Genomic DNA, 20,907 nt, shown 5'->3' with positions numbered 1-20,907 from the left:
CCTCTTTCTCCCTCGTTCTCTCTTCGCTTTGAATCACCGCAGGAGATCACTCAAAGAGAAGACACTCCAAGCTCTGACTTGATCCGTCGTAGTTTAAACTTTCGAGGACTTGCACTTCACGTTCCCCTCGCCCGTCCCGACAATTGCATGACAATCGTTGGCTTTCGTTCCCCTCCCAGCAAATGTCACTATTTCGTTTCAATTAAAAGTTCACTCCAAAACTCTAGTCCAGTCGATCGAGAATAATTCATTGGCGAGTATCGGAGATGACGAATTCGAATCCCTGCTTCAATGTTTTTGTCACTATAAAATATGCATTCATTCGCATTTCCATCGTTCCCGTTCAAGATCGAAGCTCAAACGAATCCGTCGTTTTTATGATAGACGAACAAAATCGCCACAACCTGGAACTGTTGGAACGTTGTCTATGCGTCGTTTGCATCGACGAGGACATTCTGCCATCGACGTTCAACGAGCCACTTAGAGCCGAGGATCGATGGATCAACGATCGCGACTACGCGAATGTTCTCCATCACGCCATTCACGGCGGCGGTTCGAGGCATCTCGGTGCAAATCGTTGGTTCGACAAGACCTTCAATGCGATACTAGGCAAAGTGAGTCCACCTCTATATACTCGAGTCCTCAAAATTTCATGACACGAGTAGCATAATCACTCGTTCGAATTACGTATGCGCGCTAAAAAAGCCATTTGGCTTGAGGAAATACGTATTAGTTTAATGATACACGAATTCATACTTTTTTCAAGACGGAGCCTCGATTAATCGTTGCGGATATAAAATATGTTCTGGGTTAAAACAATGCTGGTAGCTTCGCGAATCGATAAACGTGGGTAGAAAATGAGAATTGAAAGTCGACGAGGGGGAAAAAAAAAAATAGAGAGTCGAATGTCCAACGTAGACGTGAAATGATTTTATCGTTTTATTCGTATATCAAGACGAAAATACAATTATAGCGACTCTACTATTCTTTCGACCTCAAAACCGTATGCGATCATCATTCGTTCGTAGCTGCCTTTAGCTCACTAACTTTCTCTACTGTACATGTTTGCTGTTTGAAAAAGTGCGGCGTTGAATCATCGGTAAAAAATGTGTAAATTTCATTTGTTTGAAAATTTTTCTCTCTTTTATAATGATAGAAGAGCTCCCAAAGTTTTTTTGTCAATCTTCGTTTTTTTTTTTTTTTTTTTTTTTAAATTATTATTTTAGCAATATTTCGTTACAGCGATACTTTTAAAATGATTTTGTGATTTTTGCACTTTTTGAACTCGTCACACGGGCGATTAAATTATTATTATTTTTTTTTTATGGAAAATAAGGTAACGTTCACGTAGTTTAGGCATTGGTAGTTGTGCATTGAATAAATGATTATGAAAAAACGTCGATCAACAGGATGGAATGTGGGGCCTCACGTATGAACATTCGGGCGGTGAAGCCCCGGCGATTTTTACCGCATTCGAAGTTCTGACCGAGAGAGTTGACGCTCTACAAAGCTCTGAAGAAAATTTCGTACCCTCTCATTTGCCAGCGCCGGAAAAACTGGAATGGTTCCTAAGCGAAAAAAGCCTCAACGACATAAGAGAGGCGATGACGAGTTTTGACACGTGAGCATAATTGAGGAAATATTTTCTGAACGTTTCAACCGATCATGCCGACATTTGTTTTTTCACTTTTTCAAGCATGGTGGACGATTTGGATCTTTGCATCCTGTGGTTCCAGGAATACACGAAAGAATTCGTTAAAACTTGTCGCATCAGTCCCGATGCCTACATACAATTGGCTCTGCAATTGACCTACTTTAGGTGAGTGAGAAAAAAATGTTGAAAATTTGATGAAATTATTTTCGGAAGGATTTTCAGTCGGCAAGCCGCGTCCCGAATACATTCAAAAGGTAGATGTGTGAATACTCGCTATCCAAGATTACATTTGCAAAATTTGGACGCTAGTTACCATGGAGTTTAGCACCAAATTAATTATTGAATATCGACTTTTCTCTGACACTTGAAAGCTCCGGCACATGAAAGTCGTAAACACATGAAAAGTTATTGAATTTTGTTCATTAGTTGTATCCAAGATTTTGCAAAAAAAATCGATCGTTTTATTTCGTGGATACTCAAGAATACATACGTATTTTAGTTTTTGAACCTTACCGTTGAAAATTGACTGAAATATTAAAAAATATCGAATGAGAACTCGTTCAGATTACACGACAAATGGATTGGTAACGTTTGGCATTCAATATGTGTTCACATGTAACGTCAGTTCGATCTTTTGGCCATATTTTCTCGTTCGTTCGTTTCGCCACGTTTTTATGTCAGTTTTTACAAAACAACTATCTCCACTGCAATACTACTTTGGACGGTAACTTCGTAACTTCTCTAAATAATGAAATTATTAATTTAAAGCGAGTCACCCATTCACTTCAAGCTGCACGGGAACGCTGTTTTTCAGCAGCAGCTCCAAATATTAATTCGCAATTTCACGTTCCTTGTACGATCTTCGGAAAATTCCTTTCACTACCAATTAACCCACATTCAAAATGATCGACTCTTTCGACGACCATGCTTCATTTCATTCCAAATTTAATCGTGATTCACTCGGAAATGAGAGAATAACAATATCCAAACGTCAATTGTTTGTGACAGACTACACGGCCGCCTGGTTGCGACGTACGAGAGTGCTGGCATAAGACGTTTCGCACTGGGACGCGTTGACGTCATCAGAGCAGCGAGTCCCGAAACTCTTGCCTGGGTAAAAGCGATGTGCCAAGGTGATCCGGAACTCCAAGCCGCAAATCCACCTGGCAGCACCGACCTCCAGGATGAAGGCATCAAAAGAGTTCAGTTCACCATTTACAGTGTAAAATAAAAAAGCTTCGATATTTCACACTAGACTTTCTCAGTCGAAACTTTAACTGAGCTTTTCGGGCAACATCTCGCAGTTGAATCATTTCGAACTTCGACAATTATGATTTCTTGGATATTCCCCTTAGAGCCAGAAAAGGGACATTTGTAACTTGCTCGGATTGATTTTCACTGTCACAGGAATTGGGAAATAATGACTCGAAACTTGCCGAAGCATTGAGAAAAGAGACAAAACGACGTTGCTTGAACGCGAATGACTAAACATTTTTTTGCTTTCTAAGAAAAATCACTGTGTACATAACAAAATATGCTTTCGTAAGGAACAATCTTTTTATGAAGCCGAAGTTTGGAACGTTCGAGTCCAACGAAATGATATAAAAAACCCTGCAATAATTCCAGTAATTCTCCAATTTCGTTTCTTGCCGCGAATTTGCAATTCGTAGCTTTCCAACCTGCACCGATACGTACTTCGTGAAATAAAAAATTGGCGAGTTACAAATGTTTTTTCCTTCATTTCGTTGGGCTCCAACTTTGGAAACTTCAGCGTCGTACCTTTTTGGTCGTTCCAATAGCACGAATAATTTAAACCGGAATATTTGGAGGTACAGAAGCTTAGTCAGCCGATTAAACATCCTGAGAATGTCAATCGACTTATCGTACTTTTGCCTCGACTTTTGCACAGTGAAAAGTAAATTCGATAAAAATTCAGATCAGGAATGCCAACGAAGAAATACGAACATTAAATTCGGAAGTAGCTACAAAGAAACTCGAAACGTATAGAATTTGGACTTTGGTCCGATTGAAGTTCGATCACGACTGAGCCAAAAATATAATGGAAAAAAAATACGTGGTTGTGAAAAAATAGCGAAATAAAAGGCCCACGAAAGGGAAGGGGGTCGAAGCCTGTACAGGCGCCGGAGAAGCAATCAATTAGATCGTCAATAGTACATCCGGATTGTCTCAGACGTGATCGAGTGTTTGCTGAGTCCTTGGAAAAGGCTCGGTGGGTCGAAAGAAACACCGAGAAAAGTTTTTTCTACGCTCCTACCTTTCATCGTACAGATACATTTCGAGTGTATATAAAGACAAAGCAAACGAATCGAGTGTATTTTCTGTCAGGCATACTTTCGACCCCGGAGGGAAAAAAAAATGGAAAAACTTTTGTGTTTTCATCGTCATTTGAGTCTCAAAACAACGAGGTTTCGACTCATCTCCAAGAATATCTTTCTTTTTCGTTTATAAGATTGTTGTTTCAGTGCCAGAATTTCAGAAATTCACTTCCATTTCGAGCAACAGTGAAAATTAATCGAAAAAGCGTAGCCAATTGTCTTGAGTCATTTTTTGTTGAAGTAAGATGAAAATTGCGTCGAAAAGATCAATTTTTTATTCACCGCGTTTCCATTCTTGTAACGTAACTTCAAAAATTGTTTTTCAATATAATCCGAGAATCGGGATTGTTGCCAATGAAATTCAAAGTCAATTACGAGTGACGATAATTCGCACTTCGTGTCTGAGAATCGAGCTGATTGCTCTCACCGAATTATTCATTTTCCAAGAGCCACGTGTTTCGATTATCATCAGAGTTGAGCTTCGCTTATTTTTCCCTGACGATGCGCAGGAACAGAGGATCCGGGAACTCTTTGATCTCGCGGTTCAACGGCAGACCAAAGAGATGTATGACAACAACCATGGGTACGGAATCGACAACCATCTTATGGGACTCAAATACGCTGCGATGGAGACTGGTGAACCGGTACCTGAACTGTTCCTCGACGAGAGTTTCAAAATAGTCAATCATTTCGCTCTCTCGACGTCGCAGGTACGCGCATTTTGCGTTTCATTCACGCCCTTTATCTCGTGAGAATTTTTTTTATATAGCTTTTTATTGAAATTTGTTATATTATGAAATTTAATCCTTACTAGTCACACCTCAAGTTTCTGGCGTAATAGTCACACGCGGGGTCCAAAGTACCCCGCTCACTTTGGGGGACGATGAATAATTGAAAAACTGTAAAAAAAAATAAAATAAAAATACTGCAGTGTATTTTGAACCTTTAAGAAACGACCATGACGATTTTATTCTATTCGTGGTATTTTTAATATTTAAAAAAATGTCAAAGATAAGAATGCAGGAAAAATGAATTTTTTCACAAAAATTTATGTAGAAATCGTCATTTTCGCACGCGGTCTGACTCGATCGACTACCAAAACTAAACTAACGAGCCCTTTCAAATAATAACGATGAGGCTCTCTTCTCAAAGGTTCGAACTATCGACCGAGGGCACCACGAGTCCCATTTTCTCGAAATTTCTGTTTGGTATCGTCGGTCGAAAAACGGCTGGGGTCCGATATACCCCGTCTGACTATTAAGGGTCAAACATTCGGCAATATTGTTGGAGTTCATATTCTTAGTTGATGATGGGTTTCCAGTGAAACTCCGCACTCATGTCGTTCGTGGGTTTTTATTCGCTTTGTTTTATGCCGGGTGTGAGAATTACGTTTTCAATATTTCGTTGGAAGCTGCCAAAAACTCTTGCTCCCTTTGGCATTATTTCTAGTTTTGTTCTTTTTCTTTTTTTTTAATTTTTTTTTTTTTTTTTAATCGTTTCAGCGGAAATGAAAAAGCACCTTCTCTGATCCCACTTATTTTTTTTTAATTCCCGACTGCCCGCACGACGAAAAGACGGGAGTTATGCGTTTCACTGTGATCAGCTGATAGAAGAGATTTCTTTGAAGCAACTTTTCTCTGGAACACGCCCACACTTGTTCTGAGCAATTTTTTTCGTGTGTTTCAACATGTGACGGACAGTGTTGTTGAACATAGTTCGTCAGAGTCTATGGTGAACTCGCTTAGAAAAATAATATTTATGTTCAAACTTATTTTTTCCGATGTGAAATTGACCGTACAAGGTAGTGTTCGATTATCGACGAGTTCACACGGTTGCACGCTGCTACTTTCACTTCGAACTGTTTTTAAAGCGGGCTCTCAACTCGACAGCGACGGGGCCAAATGGCCGATTTGTCAACGCTACATTATATATTTATATTCAGAAGAGACGAATGACGTTTGGTTACCATGGAGATAAGGGATCGAGAGAAATAGAATGAAATCGAGAGGAAAGCGGAAGTGACGTAAAATCGAATTCATAAAAAGGAATAGAACTGTTTTCCTCAAATAAACAACATTAGTCATTGTTGTTAGAGTTTTTATTTGAATTATTCCATAATCAACATGAAAAATAATGTCTCGTCGAAAAGTGACGGATTTAAGGTTCGCTGGAACAACTCAAGAAAACACTGAAGAATGCGGTGGTGAGTTGTCCAGCGTCGAGTTGACACCTTGCTGGTTTTTCTCATTAAAAAATGACGAACTTTAAAAAGTGTGAAATAAATAAGATGTCGGAATTTTCGTCTGGAGATGATGACTCTAATGAAATCATCGAATAAGAAGTAAAAATATCTGAAAAATATTTTGCCGAATTTTCAGTTTTATAACGGTATAAATGTTGCAGATATGGGACGTCAAAATTTACTTAATACGGTAAAAGCTCCTGCTTCGAACAATAAATGTTATTTAATTAATAGGAAAATTCAATTTTTCTCCGATAATATCATGAATTGCAGCTCGCCACGGCGCTATCGTTTCTCACGGTAATTTTTCAAATTCAATTCTCTCCGTGTACATTTGCTTATGTGGAGGAATTCGCAGTCGGGAGTTTTCACGTTTTTTAAAAACCTTTTTGGGTGGGGATCAAATGTTGGAATGACTAAAATTTCGAACAGCTAAAATCTCGAGTTTATAAACTTCGAATGATAATATGGAGACGGGTAGATTCGACTAGAGCTTTGAATGCAGAAAATAAATAAAGCAGAAACTGCAAGGTTCGAAGCACGTTTATATCGAAAATAGAATGTAACAATCGCCCATAGGACGATGACTAAAATGTCGATTTTTCGAAAATTCGACCATCACTCTTTCGATTCATAAATTACTACGGTCAGTGATACTGTGAAAATTTACAATTTTGAAAATATAATAACGAAAGATCAAATATTACTGAGGTCGAAATACTGAAACACCAAAAAGTCGAACAGTCAAAATAGCGAAACGTTAGAAAGTCGATCGATCAAAATAAAGAAATGCAGTGGAGCTCCAAATACACGCGTCTCACTCACTCACTTACTCAGACCGGTGATCTCCAATTTTAAACTACGCCATTTTAACTTTCGCCTTTTTGAGCCATCGCTATTCTGCATATCAAAGTTTTATAGGCTCAAAAAATTCACTTTCGATTTTTTGCTACTCTATATTCTGGTCTGTCTGTAAAACAATTACTCTCCATTTTGAATTCGAAAATATGAACTTTTGACATTCGGATGGTCTGTTTAAATAGCATTCGAAATGAAAACTTTCGAAATATATATTTTCGAGTAAATACGAATTCAAAGAAGAAATTTTTGATTAAACGCGCAATCTGCTGAATAGTCGATCAGGAATAAGAATTTCGAATTACTTATTTTTCTCCAAACTGATATCACAACTTTAAAAATTTCGAAATATCGACCGTTCTACAATTCAGTTATTCGACATATTTATTTAACTTGAAACTTCGTGAAAATTAATTCTCGCGACAAAAAAGAAAAAAGAAAAAAGAACGTTGGTCGAGAGGGTTATTAAAACAAGAAATTGCGTAAAGGAGAGCATTAAAATCTCGAGAGAATTGAAACTCCCCTTTTTCAAGGGCAATGCGAAGGCTTTTGTGAGCGAACGGAGCCTCAATTTTCGTCAACAAAGACAATCGCCAAAGCGTATTTCCGCCGCTCATTCAGCCTCCCGGATACAATGCACTAAAACTCGAGGGAGCAGGGTGCGCTCGGATGCAGGAAGTGGTGGCTTTGCGGCTGGGAGAAACGGCGATCCCCTTTAACCGCGAAGTTTAATGACGAAAATTCGTTCTTAAGACCTCAATTATTCACGAATGAACCGCAGAAAAAACGTTGAATCGCGTTAATTTAATGTGTTTTACGAAAAAGCGATTTCCCTTAAACAGGTGAAAACAATAATTAAACCGATTTGCAGATAACAACGAGGAATGACGTCATCGCTGGGTACGGTCCAGTCGTCCCGGACGGTTACGGGTGTGCCTACAACGTTCGCAAGAACGGATTCATTTTCTCAGTTTCGGCGTTCCACAGCGATGGAAGAACGAGCGCGACGCGTTTCGCTCAGACTCTGCAAAACAGCTTGCGACAAATGGCAGCGATGTTAAAAAGTACGACGCAGCGATAATGGACGTAAAGAATATGAAACTCCACCGTGCGATGAGTCGGAATGCCAAAAAAATGAAATTCCAAATTTCCGCTCAGAGTCACACTCGTAAAAAAAGACAAAAGAAATTGACGAGAAAACAGAAGATATTGGAAAGAACGGAAAGTTAAAAAAAAAAAGCGAAATCATGCAAAATGCTGCACGACATACTCGCGTCAAAACGTACACGAAACTCACGAATCAGCGGCACGCGATGACAATTGTGCATTACTCAATGATAAACGTTAGATAAATTAATTAAATAGAAGCAATATTTATCAAGATGGTATAACTAGACAGTTGAGTAGCGATCGAGTCGTAAAGCATCCTAAAGTTTGACGAATCAATTTATAAAACATTCGATGTGACCGTTCCGGTCGAAGTGATTGTTAGTATCGATAATACGTCGCATCACCGAGCCATGGTCAGTCGCACTGAATATCCTCGCTCGGTCGATAAAGTAAAACAAACGCTTGTGTCCTCGCAAATCTAGCATATAAGTGTCCTCTGCTTCTCGATTATCGATTGTTCACAACGAACGAGTAGTGAAAATCGATACGAGATTAAAGTTCTCTGCATACTAGTCAATAATACACGGGTGAGAAGGCGAAATTGAGACCACGTGATCTTCGATTTAATTCATCTGAACGAATGTTACAAGAGGAAATTGTTTATTTGACCATTCGAATTTGTTGAAAATAATATTTAGTTTTATCAAACGTTACGTTCGAATCGGTTACGAATAGTTTTTCTCTATCGTTATCTGTAAATCTATATGCTTATATATATACGAATATACTATATTTAAAATTTTAAAAAAACGAAAGAGGGAGAGACAATATCTATAGATTTGCATGCAAAATTTGCAAAACCGTGGCAATATTAATGCGAGTAGGAGAAATATACGAGATGAAAAAAATGGGAGCGAAAAAGAAAAAAAATCGATGGTGGTACTAAAAAAACATGGAAAAATAGAGGGAGGTAAAAAGGCAGAAGAAAAACTAGGAAAGATGCATAATAATCTCACAGAATCTGTTCGCGCCTCACGACTCTCTGTCGCAACGGTATTCTAAACGTAGCCAATCTTCGATATTGGCGCCCGCACAGTAACTCTTGTCCAATTCTTAGATCGTATATTACCGCGCCACCGACTTGCGCGGTGATCGAGCGAAAATATCGGCTTTTTCGTACATAGAAACTGTCCATCCGTCACCCCTAATCTCCCTTTGTTATAGCGAGCTTGTGTGTTGATCACCAATCCGCACGTGCGTGCACACATTTGTATTGCCATTCGTGCTTCGTTTGTAAGTCTGACTCAAGGCACGCAGAGCTTTGCCATCGTATGACGTATGAGGGAAAAACGGTCAGAGTTTTACTGCAGAAATGGAAGATTCGTCGTGCACACTCTACGTCAGTTCTAGATCGGAGAAATTTTGTAATTTTTGAAAAAAAAAAGCGTCGACTCATTATCCCTACTGAAATGGATGTTCTTTTTTTTTGTCACGGTTCGAGAGACAATAATTTTCAAATTCTATCTTCAACTGTTCTTCCTAAAGCTTACCTGATAATTGCTCCTCTATTAATAATCCACTGACAAACAAAACAAGATACTTTGCCAACGATCGTTTCCACATTGTGTCCATTTCTGCAATACACTTGAAACGAAATTTAATCGGAAATTAAATGTGATCTCGATTTTGTGCGAAGGATGCTCGTTATTCCCATATTTCGTTCGTTATGAAAATTTGCAATATTTTTTTGTTACACAACGAATTCGACGTTGACGTCGAATATTTAATATTTTATGGAACGTTGAAAAAGAGCCTCGTCGCTCTTCGTATAGATGATCATATAAATACAAATATATCTATATTCATGAAACAAATAAATATATATATATATGGCATCGAGTTAAATCGTAAAAAATCTAGTCAGCTTGATAAAATTGTGTAGCTTTAAAATAATGGACTGTTCCTTCGTTACTGTTGAATTCTATTAGAATATATTTTATGTGTAACTATACGGTTAGTCGAACGTATATTGAGCATCGTAAATGATATATTCTACAATCGTAACGTGCGTGGCGTGTGTTGACACCACGAATCTAAGGAGAAATAAATTAAGGTTATGTTTGAGATAGCATAGAACAAAACGTATCGGCCGGAGCAGCTTTTGCAAGTTTGTCTCTCATGCTCCAGCCGATCGAAATTTCACATATCGAGCGAGAACAAACAAGTTGTGATCTCGCATTTTTGCGACCAGGAATATCACACACATATCAGGCTGCGAAGCCAAAAACGTAAAGTGATAATAATGCGAATGTCAGATAAGAGCACGAAAAAACCATGTGATCGTTTTTTCCCCTGACGATAATTTCGAACTGTTTTCAACTATCTGAAACGGTGTTAATTTTATTATCAGAGAAATTTCAATCAATCGCGACTGTAAACACTCTTTCGTTAAATTTTCACGTACATTAAATATCCATGTCGTGCTCGAGTTTCGTGTGTATTTCTATAGATGCTTTGATGATATTTCGTTAAATTTAACCAATAATAGGTGTTGGAAAACAGTAAATGTGTCGTCAGTAAGGGATCGAACGAGTGGTATTATTCGTTTTTAATGAATCGTTGTAATAAATCTTATGAGTTTGAATAAAAAAGGAAACAAAATATGTAAAAGTGACGGCTAAATATAGCGACGAATATATCATCACAAATTTTCACTCTCTTCAACGAAACTGCCTATTTCCCTCAACGCTAACAAATGAACAAACACGCGAACTTTCTGTTTACAGGGCGCACAAGAGGAGATTCGAATGAGGCTCGACGTAATGTGCAAAATGCTTGCCAATGTGATGCTAATGCGTGTCTATACCGCACGTGCGTAAGCAAATTCGGGTTCAAAAATGCCCGATCGCTTTATCGTTTCTCCTGGGATTCGAACGTGAACGAGACAATCTTTTCAATCCATTCGTTCAGTCTCTTGACCTTAATTTGCCATGAGTTTTTTAAGAAAACGTCATCGGTTTTCGAATACCGGAATACTAGGATAACCTCCAAATTTTCGGATTGTAAAGTTTGAAAACGATTCAAAGACTACCTTTCTGTGCTTCAATCCCCGAGGGTTCATTTTCACCACGAATTTAACAGAATTTTTGTACACTGCTTAAACCCCGAACAACGGGATGAGGAAAAGAAGTGGAAAAAAGTTTAAATAAAAATGAAACATTGCGAAATGACGTTGGTGAATAGCAGCCGGCTCTGAAACGTGATGCGACGCTACTCCCCTCATATCCCAGTATGTATACGTGGTGCACGATATGCCGAGATGGAAAGACGCGATGGGAACTAGAAAGTAGCCGATCGTAAATTGTCTCGCGTGATCGGTAGAATCAGTGGTGCAACACGGGGTACTACATGAGAGAGGCGTGAAAACGACGAATTGAAATGCTCAAAACAACGGTCCGAACAATCATTTACCGTCGTACTTATCCATTTTCGTTCGATTATTCATTTTCTTCTTCACATTCCTTTTATTCAATAAATAGATTTTTTCACAATACTACAACATTAAAAATAATTTACAATACATATTTACACGCCGTTTGCGGACGACTATATTTTCGTTATAAACAATAAATGCATTTTTTCATTTCTTTTTAGTTCTTTGAAGGTAACATTTTAAAAATAATTTTTTCATGAGACTTCATGCGGAGTAAGCAACTGGGATGTTTTTCAAAGGGCTTCTTAAAATACGCGGAATAACGAAGTACAACGGAAATACGTAAATGACGAAACTAAGTACAAGACACAAACATATACAATGTAATAACGGGCTCACAATTTTTAGTACATCCCATTTGTTTATAGCTTGCAAATGAATTTGACAATTTTTTCAATACTCTGTTAGATCATTCGATGTTTTTGTAGATAATTTTGCCACGAACCTCCAATTTCTCACGTTTGTCGAATCATTTTCAAAATTTCATGCGAAAATAAGATCATATATTTTGCGGAACGTCGTTTAATGATTTTTTTACTAAATTTTTAGTCATTTTGGCTTTTAACGGTATCTGCAAAAGTTTAATACAAAAAATGAAGTACTCAATTCTTGATGCGGAATTTGAGTTTGTACAAAAATCCGACGATTTTCAATTCAATTTATTATGTCGATTAATCGCGCGTTCTGGCGGCTCTTTTTTCGTTTGTCCATTTACGACTCATAGACATGATAATACTCGAAGAAAAAACTTGTTAAATTGTACTTCGGAGGAGGAATTAAAAAAATCATTCTATCAAGCATGCTTTGATTTCTGATCACGAAATAATCGTCAGTCTTTTCAGTGCGAAATTTGCACACGTTTGCTTTACCACTATGCTGAATTTTGATTCGTAATTTGATTTTTTTTAGGTGCGAGGCTATCGTGAGTTTTTATGTCAAATCAAATGTTTCCCTGCACGTTGATTGGCACGTGAGATTCGAACGATGAACTACAAATAACTGAATCGTGTGGGATCAAACGTCATTAGGTTAAAACATAAAATTACTTAATTAATTTGCGAATGAATTAACATTAAATGATCAAACCACGAAGAAGGTCGGAATTAACGTCTTCATAAATCTTTGCAAACGGATGGGGCAACAAAGAGTTTGCGGTTGGCCTTCTTCTGGGGTCATGCTGTAGACATTTTTCAATAAAATCGAGGCCTTCCTGAGAAAAATTCTTCGGTGGAGCTGGACTCTCGCCCATTCCAACCTGTATAAAATAAAAACAAAAGATTTGAAATAATCTGGTAATTGAAAGCGGCTCCAGCAGCAAATATTACTCGTTCAAAAAATTTACTTTCATGAATAATAGCTTCGAGACATGCTGACCATAAATCACTCATCCTTGTAAACACTTTCGTTTCTTTTGAGAAATTCGCGTACAAGAGAGCTGTAATTTACCTTGAACATTATTTGATAATTGGAATCGAATTCCGCCCATGGTCTTCGGCCGCTTGCCATTTCAATGACGCAACAACCGACTGACCAAATGTCGGCTGCACGTCCGTGACCTCCACTTTCGGTCTTCATGAATACCTCGGGTGCCATGTATGCTTAAAAAAAAACAGCAGATCGTCGAATAATGATGGTTTTTTTTTATAGAATATATTTCTCGTTGTTGAATTCGGTGAATGAGAAATATTCATGATTTATACCTTGTGTTCCGACGAATCCTTGCAATTCACCCGGCATCGTTGTGTGAGCTCTTATTTGGACTGCAGAACCAAAATCACCGAGTTTCAAACAATTCCCCTGATCGGTCAAAAATATATTGGCGGCTAATAAAAGAAAATCACATTTTCAATCGCTTGCGAGTCTTTTGGAATGGAATACGATTTTTTGTCGTTCTATATTGACGTTTTTCTTACATTTTATGTCGCGATGTACGATCCCATGAGAATGCAAAACTGCGACTGCCGATAATAACTGATTTGTATATTTTCTATAACAAAGCTCGGGCAGCCCGTTCTCACTTCCGGCAACGAGACTCTCCAGAGTTCCTTCGGCACAGAATTCCATGAATATCAACATTTCTTCCTGTAATATAAATATTCGTCGTACAGTTAATGAAAAAATTTCAAAAACTCTTTCCGAATGTTCAGTCAATAATTGTTCTGAGTAAAAAAAATTGTATTTTCCAATTTAGCAAATTGACTTTGTGCTATTTCGAAAACTCACTCGATGAATTTCCATTCCGTAATACCGAACCAAATGTTTGTCTTTAATGCCTTCGAAAATTTGTAGTTCTTCGGCAACGCGTCTGATCGCTCTATGATCGCCAGGTTGAAGTTGAACTTCTTTCATGGCCAACAGTTCGCCAGTTTGATTATTAACAACGGTGTAAACTTTGCCGAATCTGCCTTGCCCAACCTTGATACCACGCTGCCATGTAAAAGTAACTCGACGAACTTTAATGCGGATAGTGTCGACGTCGCTCCGATCGATGACTCGACCGATAAGTTCGTGTTCTCTTCGTTTGTCGTCGATTTCAAGATCTAATTTTTGTACGGCAACAGCAAATTTCTCGCGTTTGAAAAAACCACTGTTTTTCTCGGGTACCATCAACGTTGCGACGTTATTACCATCGACGACACTGGGCGATCGTGATTTCGTCTGAGTCAATGGAGATTCCTGGGCCTTTGAAGCTTCTCGCGATTTTGGGGTGACGCTAAAATTCGATCCTCTGGCGTGTCTCGAAGGTGAAACAACCCGGGATTTCGGTAATCTCTTCGTGCCCTCCAGATCCATCGAGGAATTTGGAGTTGTGGCTGTACCCACTACGTGTGATATACAACGATCCATCGAAGCTTTGAGCTCCTCGAATTCCTTGTCACTGAGATGTTTTGTGTTCAAAGGTTCGCAAACGATCATGAGATATTCCAAACCATGATTAGCCCATCTGGGTCTCAGTCCCCTTCCTCGCTCACACTTCGTTTTCACAAATTCCATCCACAGTGTAGCGAAACTCACTAAACCCTTAATCAACAATCCACGCTCTTCAGGCACAAAAAATTTACACGCTATTTTGTAATAGTCAAAGCCCATTCGATAAGCTTGATGTAAAATCTCTCTGATTCGAGTTTTCAATGCTGCACGATCGCATTCATTTCTTGGTTCATCTGCCTGATCAACGGTCGCTTGAAATTTTTCAATCAAATCACGTATACGCGAACCGAGGCTCAAAATCGATTTCGTTAATGAACTTATCGCTTCGTCGATCTCATTTTGTTCCAGAGGAAATGTTTCAATATCCCTTCTCAATGATTTTGCCAGACAAACACACTTGACGACTTTTTCGCGTGCCTCGACGAACATCCCCTGCCATTCACGACTAACGTACATGAGATGAAAACGCGTGGATGTTCCGTCTTCTTCCTTCACTTCGGTCGATTCACATATCTCTTGAGGACGCGTCAAGAGAAAATCTTGAACTTGCTCTATCATAGCGCAGGCAATTTCACTGAAAGACGAACAAAACTTCACATCGAATAACGTCAAGATTCAAAAATTTACCTTAAAATTACTACATTTTATTAACATAATTTTGAATTTTTTATTAAAAATGTTGTATTCGACTTTTCGATTTTCGTTAATAAGCGAAATGAACAAACCATTGTAAAATTTACGAAAAATAGATTTCAATCTTCTTACCAAAATTTGATACTACCGATTCTGTAACCACCTGCGATATTTCCGGCGATGGATTTCACGAAAGTCCACTCATCGTCTATGAGATTTTTATGGAAACTATTGTACTCGACCATCTCGACCCACTGATGCAAATAATCGAGATAAACTTCACAAACAGATTTCAAGCTGTTGTCGAATCCCTCGATGTTCTCGATGGATTGTGAATCTTCAGAAATCGTATCACAGGCTAATGCGGTTCTTGAATGGGCTTCGAATCTGTCTCGATGAATGCAAGCGATTCTTAAGCCTTCGCGCATCTCTCGCATCAATTGTCGAACCGAGAGAGCTCCTGGTTGTTCAGGTTTTTGCTCGAGTCTCATGCGCAAAAATTCGTGTACAACTTCGAGGGGCACACGAGACAAAAAAACGAAAGCAGATCTGAAAACGCCGGATTATTAGAAAACGAAACACAAAAAATGTTGGGGAAAATTATCAAATCGCATAATAACTGAAACCAACTCATAATCCTATTGACATTTCAGCATCAAATGAAATTTTTTTATATAAAAATTGAAGTGAAATAGTTGGAAAAAGCTTCACCTGTAAGAAGGAAGATTCAAGGCCCTTGCTTCAGGACTCCAAGCTCCATACCGTCTGAGTTCTCGATCACCCTCGTACTCTTCACTCGCCGATGTATCATCTTCAGCCCTATCGCATTTTTCCAAAGCCAATCGAGCTTTTCTCAAAACTGAGGTATGAAGTCGCTCGAGGAAATTAAGGCTCTTCCCTAGTCCTCTTGTTTTCAATACGTCTTCTATGTACTTTCTGCGAAAAAATATCAAATGACATTAGACAGACCGCATCGCTACTCGTATACTTTGTTTTGTATATCGAAGAAATTTTCACAAGCAAAGTTCCAAAAAAAAATACAAACCTGTAGGCCTGCCGGTCAAATTTCAACAGATAAAAATCGAGTCTGTCATCCTCGGGATAAGCAAACAAAGATTCAGGAGTCGAAGGGCTGTGGGAGTAAGTAAAGCCACCGCCCGAAGAGGCATTGCTGTTATTACTGTCGGTCGGTGTTGTACTTTGTGCTTGATCCATATCCATCAATTGAAAAGTCACTGCACTACAGCGTGCATCTTGAACGTCATTTGAGTCTGATGCTCTCGAACTGAAAAAAGGTGTTTCTACATCATTTCTGCAAACATCTTAATATCGATCGAATACAAAATATGTCCAACCTAAGAGTAATACTTTATTAATATGTTCACTAAATTATACGTACACAAAGGATCAAATAGAAGAAATGAAAAAACGCAAACCTTATGCCAGAGTCCGAGTGGTCGTAATGACTCTTCGTAGTGTCAAGCATCATGAGCAATTTTCCAAGTATCATTAGCTTCAATCTGTGATGTTTGGTCATGTTGTACCAAAGACACATTGCTTTAACTCTGTCAGTGAATTCAGAACTCTTGTACATTGGGTAATAGTTCGCAAATGCTTGGGACGAGGGATAAAGAGCCTCAGCAGCTTCGAGACGCGATAGTAAATTTTCAACTTGTTTCATTGCACATAATTGTGAACGAGCGCAAGCTCTACAATGCATGGACAAACATCCGGGACAGAGGATCTCGATTCCTGGACTCGGTGTTGTGTCGAAACCACTGTCGTGGGAAATGGACGAATATAAATTACGATCCACGAGACTCGTCGTTGGATCGTATCTGAAAAGAAACGTCCATTTTTAGTCGCAATTTCAATAGCGTGCGAATAAAACCGTCACATCTTTTTTGTGACACCTTCGTTCCAGGAATACTATAAGAATTTTTCAAAATCGACTAACTTATACTCCATTATTTCTGTGAGCAGTGCTCCCACAGCTTCGCGCTGTTTGCAAAGATAGCTGTCCTGGGCAACCGGACTACGATCAGCGTGATAAGCCTGAAGTTCAAGCCATATCAGGTCTTTGAGCTCATTTTGCCAACGAGTTTCTTCACTGCTCATTTGACGACGGCAATTCCGATCTTTCTCATTACCACCCTATATTAAGATAAATGGGTACAGAATTAAAAAATGTATCAATTCGACATTTTCTTGAGAATAAGCAGACGGGACTCACCAATCGTATAAGAAACGAGAAAGTATCATGAAAAATTTCTCTGTCTTTTATATTCAAGGACCTTGGTGATTCGTTTAATTTGTCCACTTCATTCGATATTCCGAGAGTCGCGATCTCCGTTGTTTCGTTTTTTCTGTCTCCAATTCCGACCAGTTTGGAGCTAAGACACCTGAATCTATTTCTGGTCTCGATCTACAAAAAGTAAATGAACACACGAATTTGAATGTGAGCCAAGATTAAGGCGTTTTCTTCAAGCTTTTTGGACCTCTCATGGCAAACACAGATTTTCTATGCAAACACTAGTACAATTAATTTTGAAGACAATTTTCTCAACTTTCTGAGTACTTTAACAGTTATTATTCCAAACCAAAGTTCCAACGTAATCATTTTCAAAAGTCAAACTTTTGATAAAATATCTCGCTTACTATAGGAATATTTGATTTTTAAAGAAATCTCTACCTTCATGTTATTAGGAGTTGTCGCTGGCCGTTTTTCCAAAGATTTTTCTGAGGCATAGTGCGAAGCTGCTTCCACATCCAGTTTCAAATCCCTCTCGCTTCCCCTCATCAGCTTCAAAATCCTTTTGCATTTTCTTCCACCGTCTTTTGCTGCTTCTTCTCGATTCTCATTGTCTCTGTCGAGGTCAGCTCGATCACACATTTTATTAAATATTATTGTATCGAGGGTGTTTCTTCTGGATAAACAAGTTTTCGGACGGGTGTCTTTTGAGGATGAGAATTTTCCCTCGCTGTAAACACAAAAACAATAAACGGTAATATTAGAAGACCCTTTAGATTGACTGTGCAATCGCAACATACAAGATTCAAGACGACAAAGAAGCATCGAATTGAATCTGATTAGCTCACAACATATTTGGTATAATTTTCAGAAATGGATGGATTTTATTTTTGCTAAAGACTAGAAAACTGTAAAAAAAAATTGAAGAACAGAAAAATAAAAATTCGTCCTTTCATTATAACAATTGAAGTGACAACTCGTTTTGTTGCGTTTTCTATTTTCGCGTTTTTTCGTATTAGTCACAAACGAAGATATTTGAAATGAAACGGACCTCGACGATGTTCTTTGTTTCTTTTCTCGTTTCCGCCTGATGTAACGGGTTCTGGGTGGTGTCTGGCCATAAATATCGCTCATTTCGTGAAGAGATTCTTCGTGCTCGTTACGAGAGCTGAAAACCCCTCTCGTACTACGACAAAAAAACATTTTTCTATAGAACAGAAAAATGTTGTCTTCAGCTGTTTAGCTGTTCGAATTCCCTCATCTATTCCAGTCACATTATTAACGGTAATACGTTCTCGATATGTTTTGTTTATTTTTCCAAAACGTTCCTTCTCGTCTCAGAAAACGCTGCTTCGTCGCCGACGCGAAGATTTTTCTTTTCAAAGTCTCAATATTTTTTTACTTATGTTCTCTTCTTTCAATTTATTCAGTGTTATATCGCGACGATCGAATGACTCAGCTGTTCCTCACGAAACTATTTATTTAGCGTAGCCAACGACTTTTTATTACAGAAGTAATGGTGCAAAAAATTCCATCGATTTATCTGTTGTATATTTCGTTACCGTCGTTATTGAAAATAGAGATTTACATATCCTCTACCATCGGAATTTATTAACGATTATTAATGAAGTGCACGTAGGAATTTCCGAGCGATATTTAAAAAATCACACCGCGTTCTTTTACGATTTTACTGAAGGAACTGACAATAACTGACACGCATCTCTTATCGTCGTCAGTCGTCTAGAGCCAATTAGATAACGTGCCGCGGCCCTGGCGCCATACCGGATATACAATTCAGGTGTAAACGCATGAGACAAAAATTTTTCCCTCCGTGTAATAATGGCACACTCGTAATCTTTGCAAAAATATAAATCTAAGCTACGAGTCAAAATTTTCTATGACGACGATTGAAAGTGTCTATCGAACTATAGAACAATTTCAGCATTTTCCGAATCTATAATTTGCCATTGGCGTAGTGTAAAAAAAAAACACGAATAGTTCGAAATTTTTAAATATAAAAAAAAAGTTCAATAAATCTCGACGTGACCTTGACACTGTTAAAAATGTCGTTATCAACCTATTGACATCCAAATGTAGATGTCAAAATGCCCAATAAACGGTTCCAATTGTACTGAAACGAAAATGAACAAGTACTCAAATCTGAAAAAATTCAAAGAGTAAAATTTAACGGAAAAACTACCTTTTACACGATTGTACAAGATATCATCAGTCTCGGACTAGTTTATCTCCATTCCACGATAAAATCTATACCTGTGATGGAAAATTCGTTCCCAAATAGATCCGTCAGGCAGTTATCACAAAACTCACATTATCTTTTTGATATTGATTAGCAGATATAATTCAATTGACACTTGTTTTCAATGGTGATATATACCAACACATCAGAAACACATGAAAATGCGATGAATTATGTTTCCGGCATGAAAAATATTTCTAATAATTACGACAATTCATATTTGAATTTTTTTCTCACGCGATGGAACGTGCGCATTTATAATTAAGTCGAAAGTGGAATCAGTTTGAAGCGATTACGTGGGCCAATCTAATGAAACACTATGTAAACATTGCAGCAACTGTTTTATCGTCACAGTTTTCCAACGCGCACACACGCAATTAAAATTTTTTCCATTGCGTTGACGAGTTCCACAACTCTGCTTATGATAAAATACAAAGCCGGTATCGATGCTCATTTAAAAACTTTTGCCAAGAAGAAACACACACTGAAGCACAAGACCTACCTGTCACAGCCATCATAATCGTCGTCAAAGTGATCCGTAACGGAATTCTCATAGTTCTCTCCTTCCCAACTGTCACCGAGAAACATTTTTCTGCAGGGTCAAGGATACGTGCTAGCACAATTGTCAAACCCGACGTCACTCAATTATTACCGTAACAGTAGTTACACTCGACGTGCTCATTTTCTACGACACTCTTCAAGCTGATCGAAGAAACTGATAGTGCCATCTACCATCTAGTTATGAAGTGCTAAAAATGTATTATTTGTTCAGATAAAACAATCGATAATGAAATTTAAAAAACATTCTATTAAGTCGTAGACTGATTTTGGATTTCGGGCTATTTCTTTAGACAATTTCTTTCGAAAAACATCTTCAAAGTGTTTGAATGAATTTTTTTAAAAATAATTTGTATTCACTAAAATTGATAAAATAGATATCCAAAATTTGTCGACCATTAATTTACAGAGGCTTTGTTTTATGATGGAAGAAGCTGTAGATCAATTTATTTTTAACGTAGACTATTCAGTAACTCTGAACACATTGTTAAGGTAAATGTAAAATGAAAATCTGTTCGTTCAATATTAAACCTATGAAAAACTGCTGAACAAGTATACAACGACGATGCTGACCAATGGTCTTC

General features: G+C 38.1%; 2 protein-coding genes across 5 annotated transcripts in view; one reads left to right on the top strand and one right to left on the bottom strand.

The window, feature by feature from the left end:
* ChAT (Choline acetyltransferase) overlaps window positions 1–10,908 on the top strand; it is a 63,506-nt gene extending 52,598 nt beyond the window's left edge. The window contains exons 6-11 of the mRNA XM_043434165.1: window positions 385–614; window positions 1,410–1,621; window positions 1,697–1,819; window positions 2,663–2,855; window positions 4,500–4,700; window positions 7,962–10,908. Coding sequence (XP_043290100.1) covers window positions 385–614; window positions 1,410–1,621; window positions 1,697–1,819; window positions 2,663–2,855; window positions 4,500–4,700; window positions 7,962–8,171 — 1,169 coding nt within the window. The 3' untranslated portion in view covers window positions 8,172–10,908. The remainder of the gene's footprint in view (window positions 1–384; window positions 615–1,409; window positions 1,622–1,696; window positions 1,820–2,662; window positions 2,856–4,499; window positions 4,701–7,961) is intronic.
* A 796-nt stretch (window positions 10,909–11,704) lies between these two features.
* On the bottom strand, window positions 11,705–20,479 carry Mekk1 (mitogen-activated protein kinase kinase kinase 4). Of its 4 annotated transcripts, none has more exons than XM_043434159.1 (14): window positions 20,268–20,479; window positions 18,560–18,694; window positions 17,950–18,238; window positions 17,491–17,682; window positions 17,215–17,411; window positions 16,694–17,095; window positions 16,303–16,542; window positions 15,969–16,193; window positions 15,390–15,806; window positions 13,917–15,198; window positions 13,607–13,775; window positions 13,394–13,516; window positions 13,140–13,291; window positions 11,705–12,948 (listed from the first exon to the last, which is right to left on the bottom strand). In XM_043434159.1, exons 1-14 carry the CDS (start codon window positions 20,351–20,353, stop codon window positions 12,766–12,768), a joined length of 4,092 nt encoding a protein of 1,363 aa, XP_043290094.1. In that variant the 5' UTR covers window positions 20,354–20,479; the 3' UTR covers window positions 11,705–12,765. The 4 variants fall into 4 exon arrangements, with proteins under 4 accessions (XP_043290094.1, XP_043290097.1, XP_043290098.1 ...); XM_043434162.1 differs by lacking the exon at window positions 20,268–20,479 and adding an exon at window positions 19,709–20,088; XM_043434163.1 differs by lacking the exon at window positions 20,268–20,479 and adding an exon at window positions 19,780–20,088.
* Between the last annotated feature and the right edge of the window lie 428 nt (window positions 20,480–20,907).

This window comes from Venturia canescens, chromosome 1, assembly GCF_019457755.1.
Source record: "Venturia canescens isolate UGA chromosome 1, ASM1945775v1, whole genome shotgun sequence".
NCBI lineage: Eukaryota > Metazoa > Arthropoda > Insecta > Hymenoptera > Ichneumonidae > Venturia > Venturia canescens.
The sequence above is the reverse complement of the archived record's forward strand: the minus strand, read 5'-3'. Positions and strand labels throughout refer to the sequence as shown.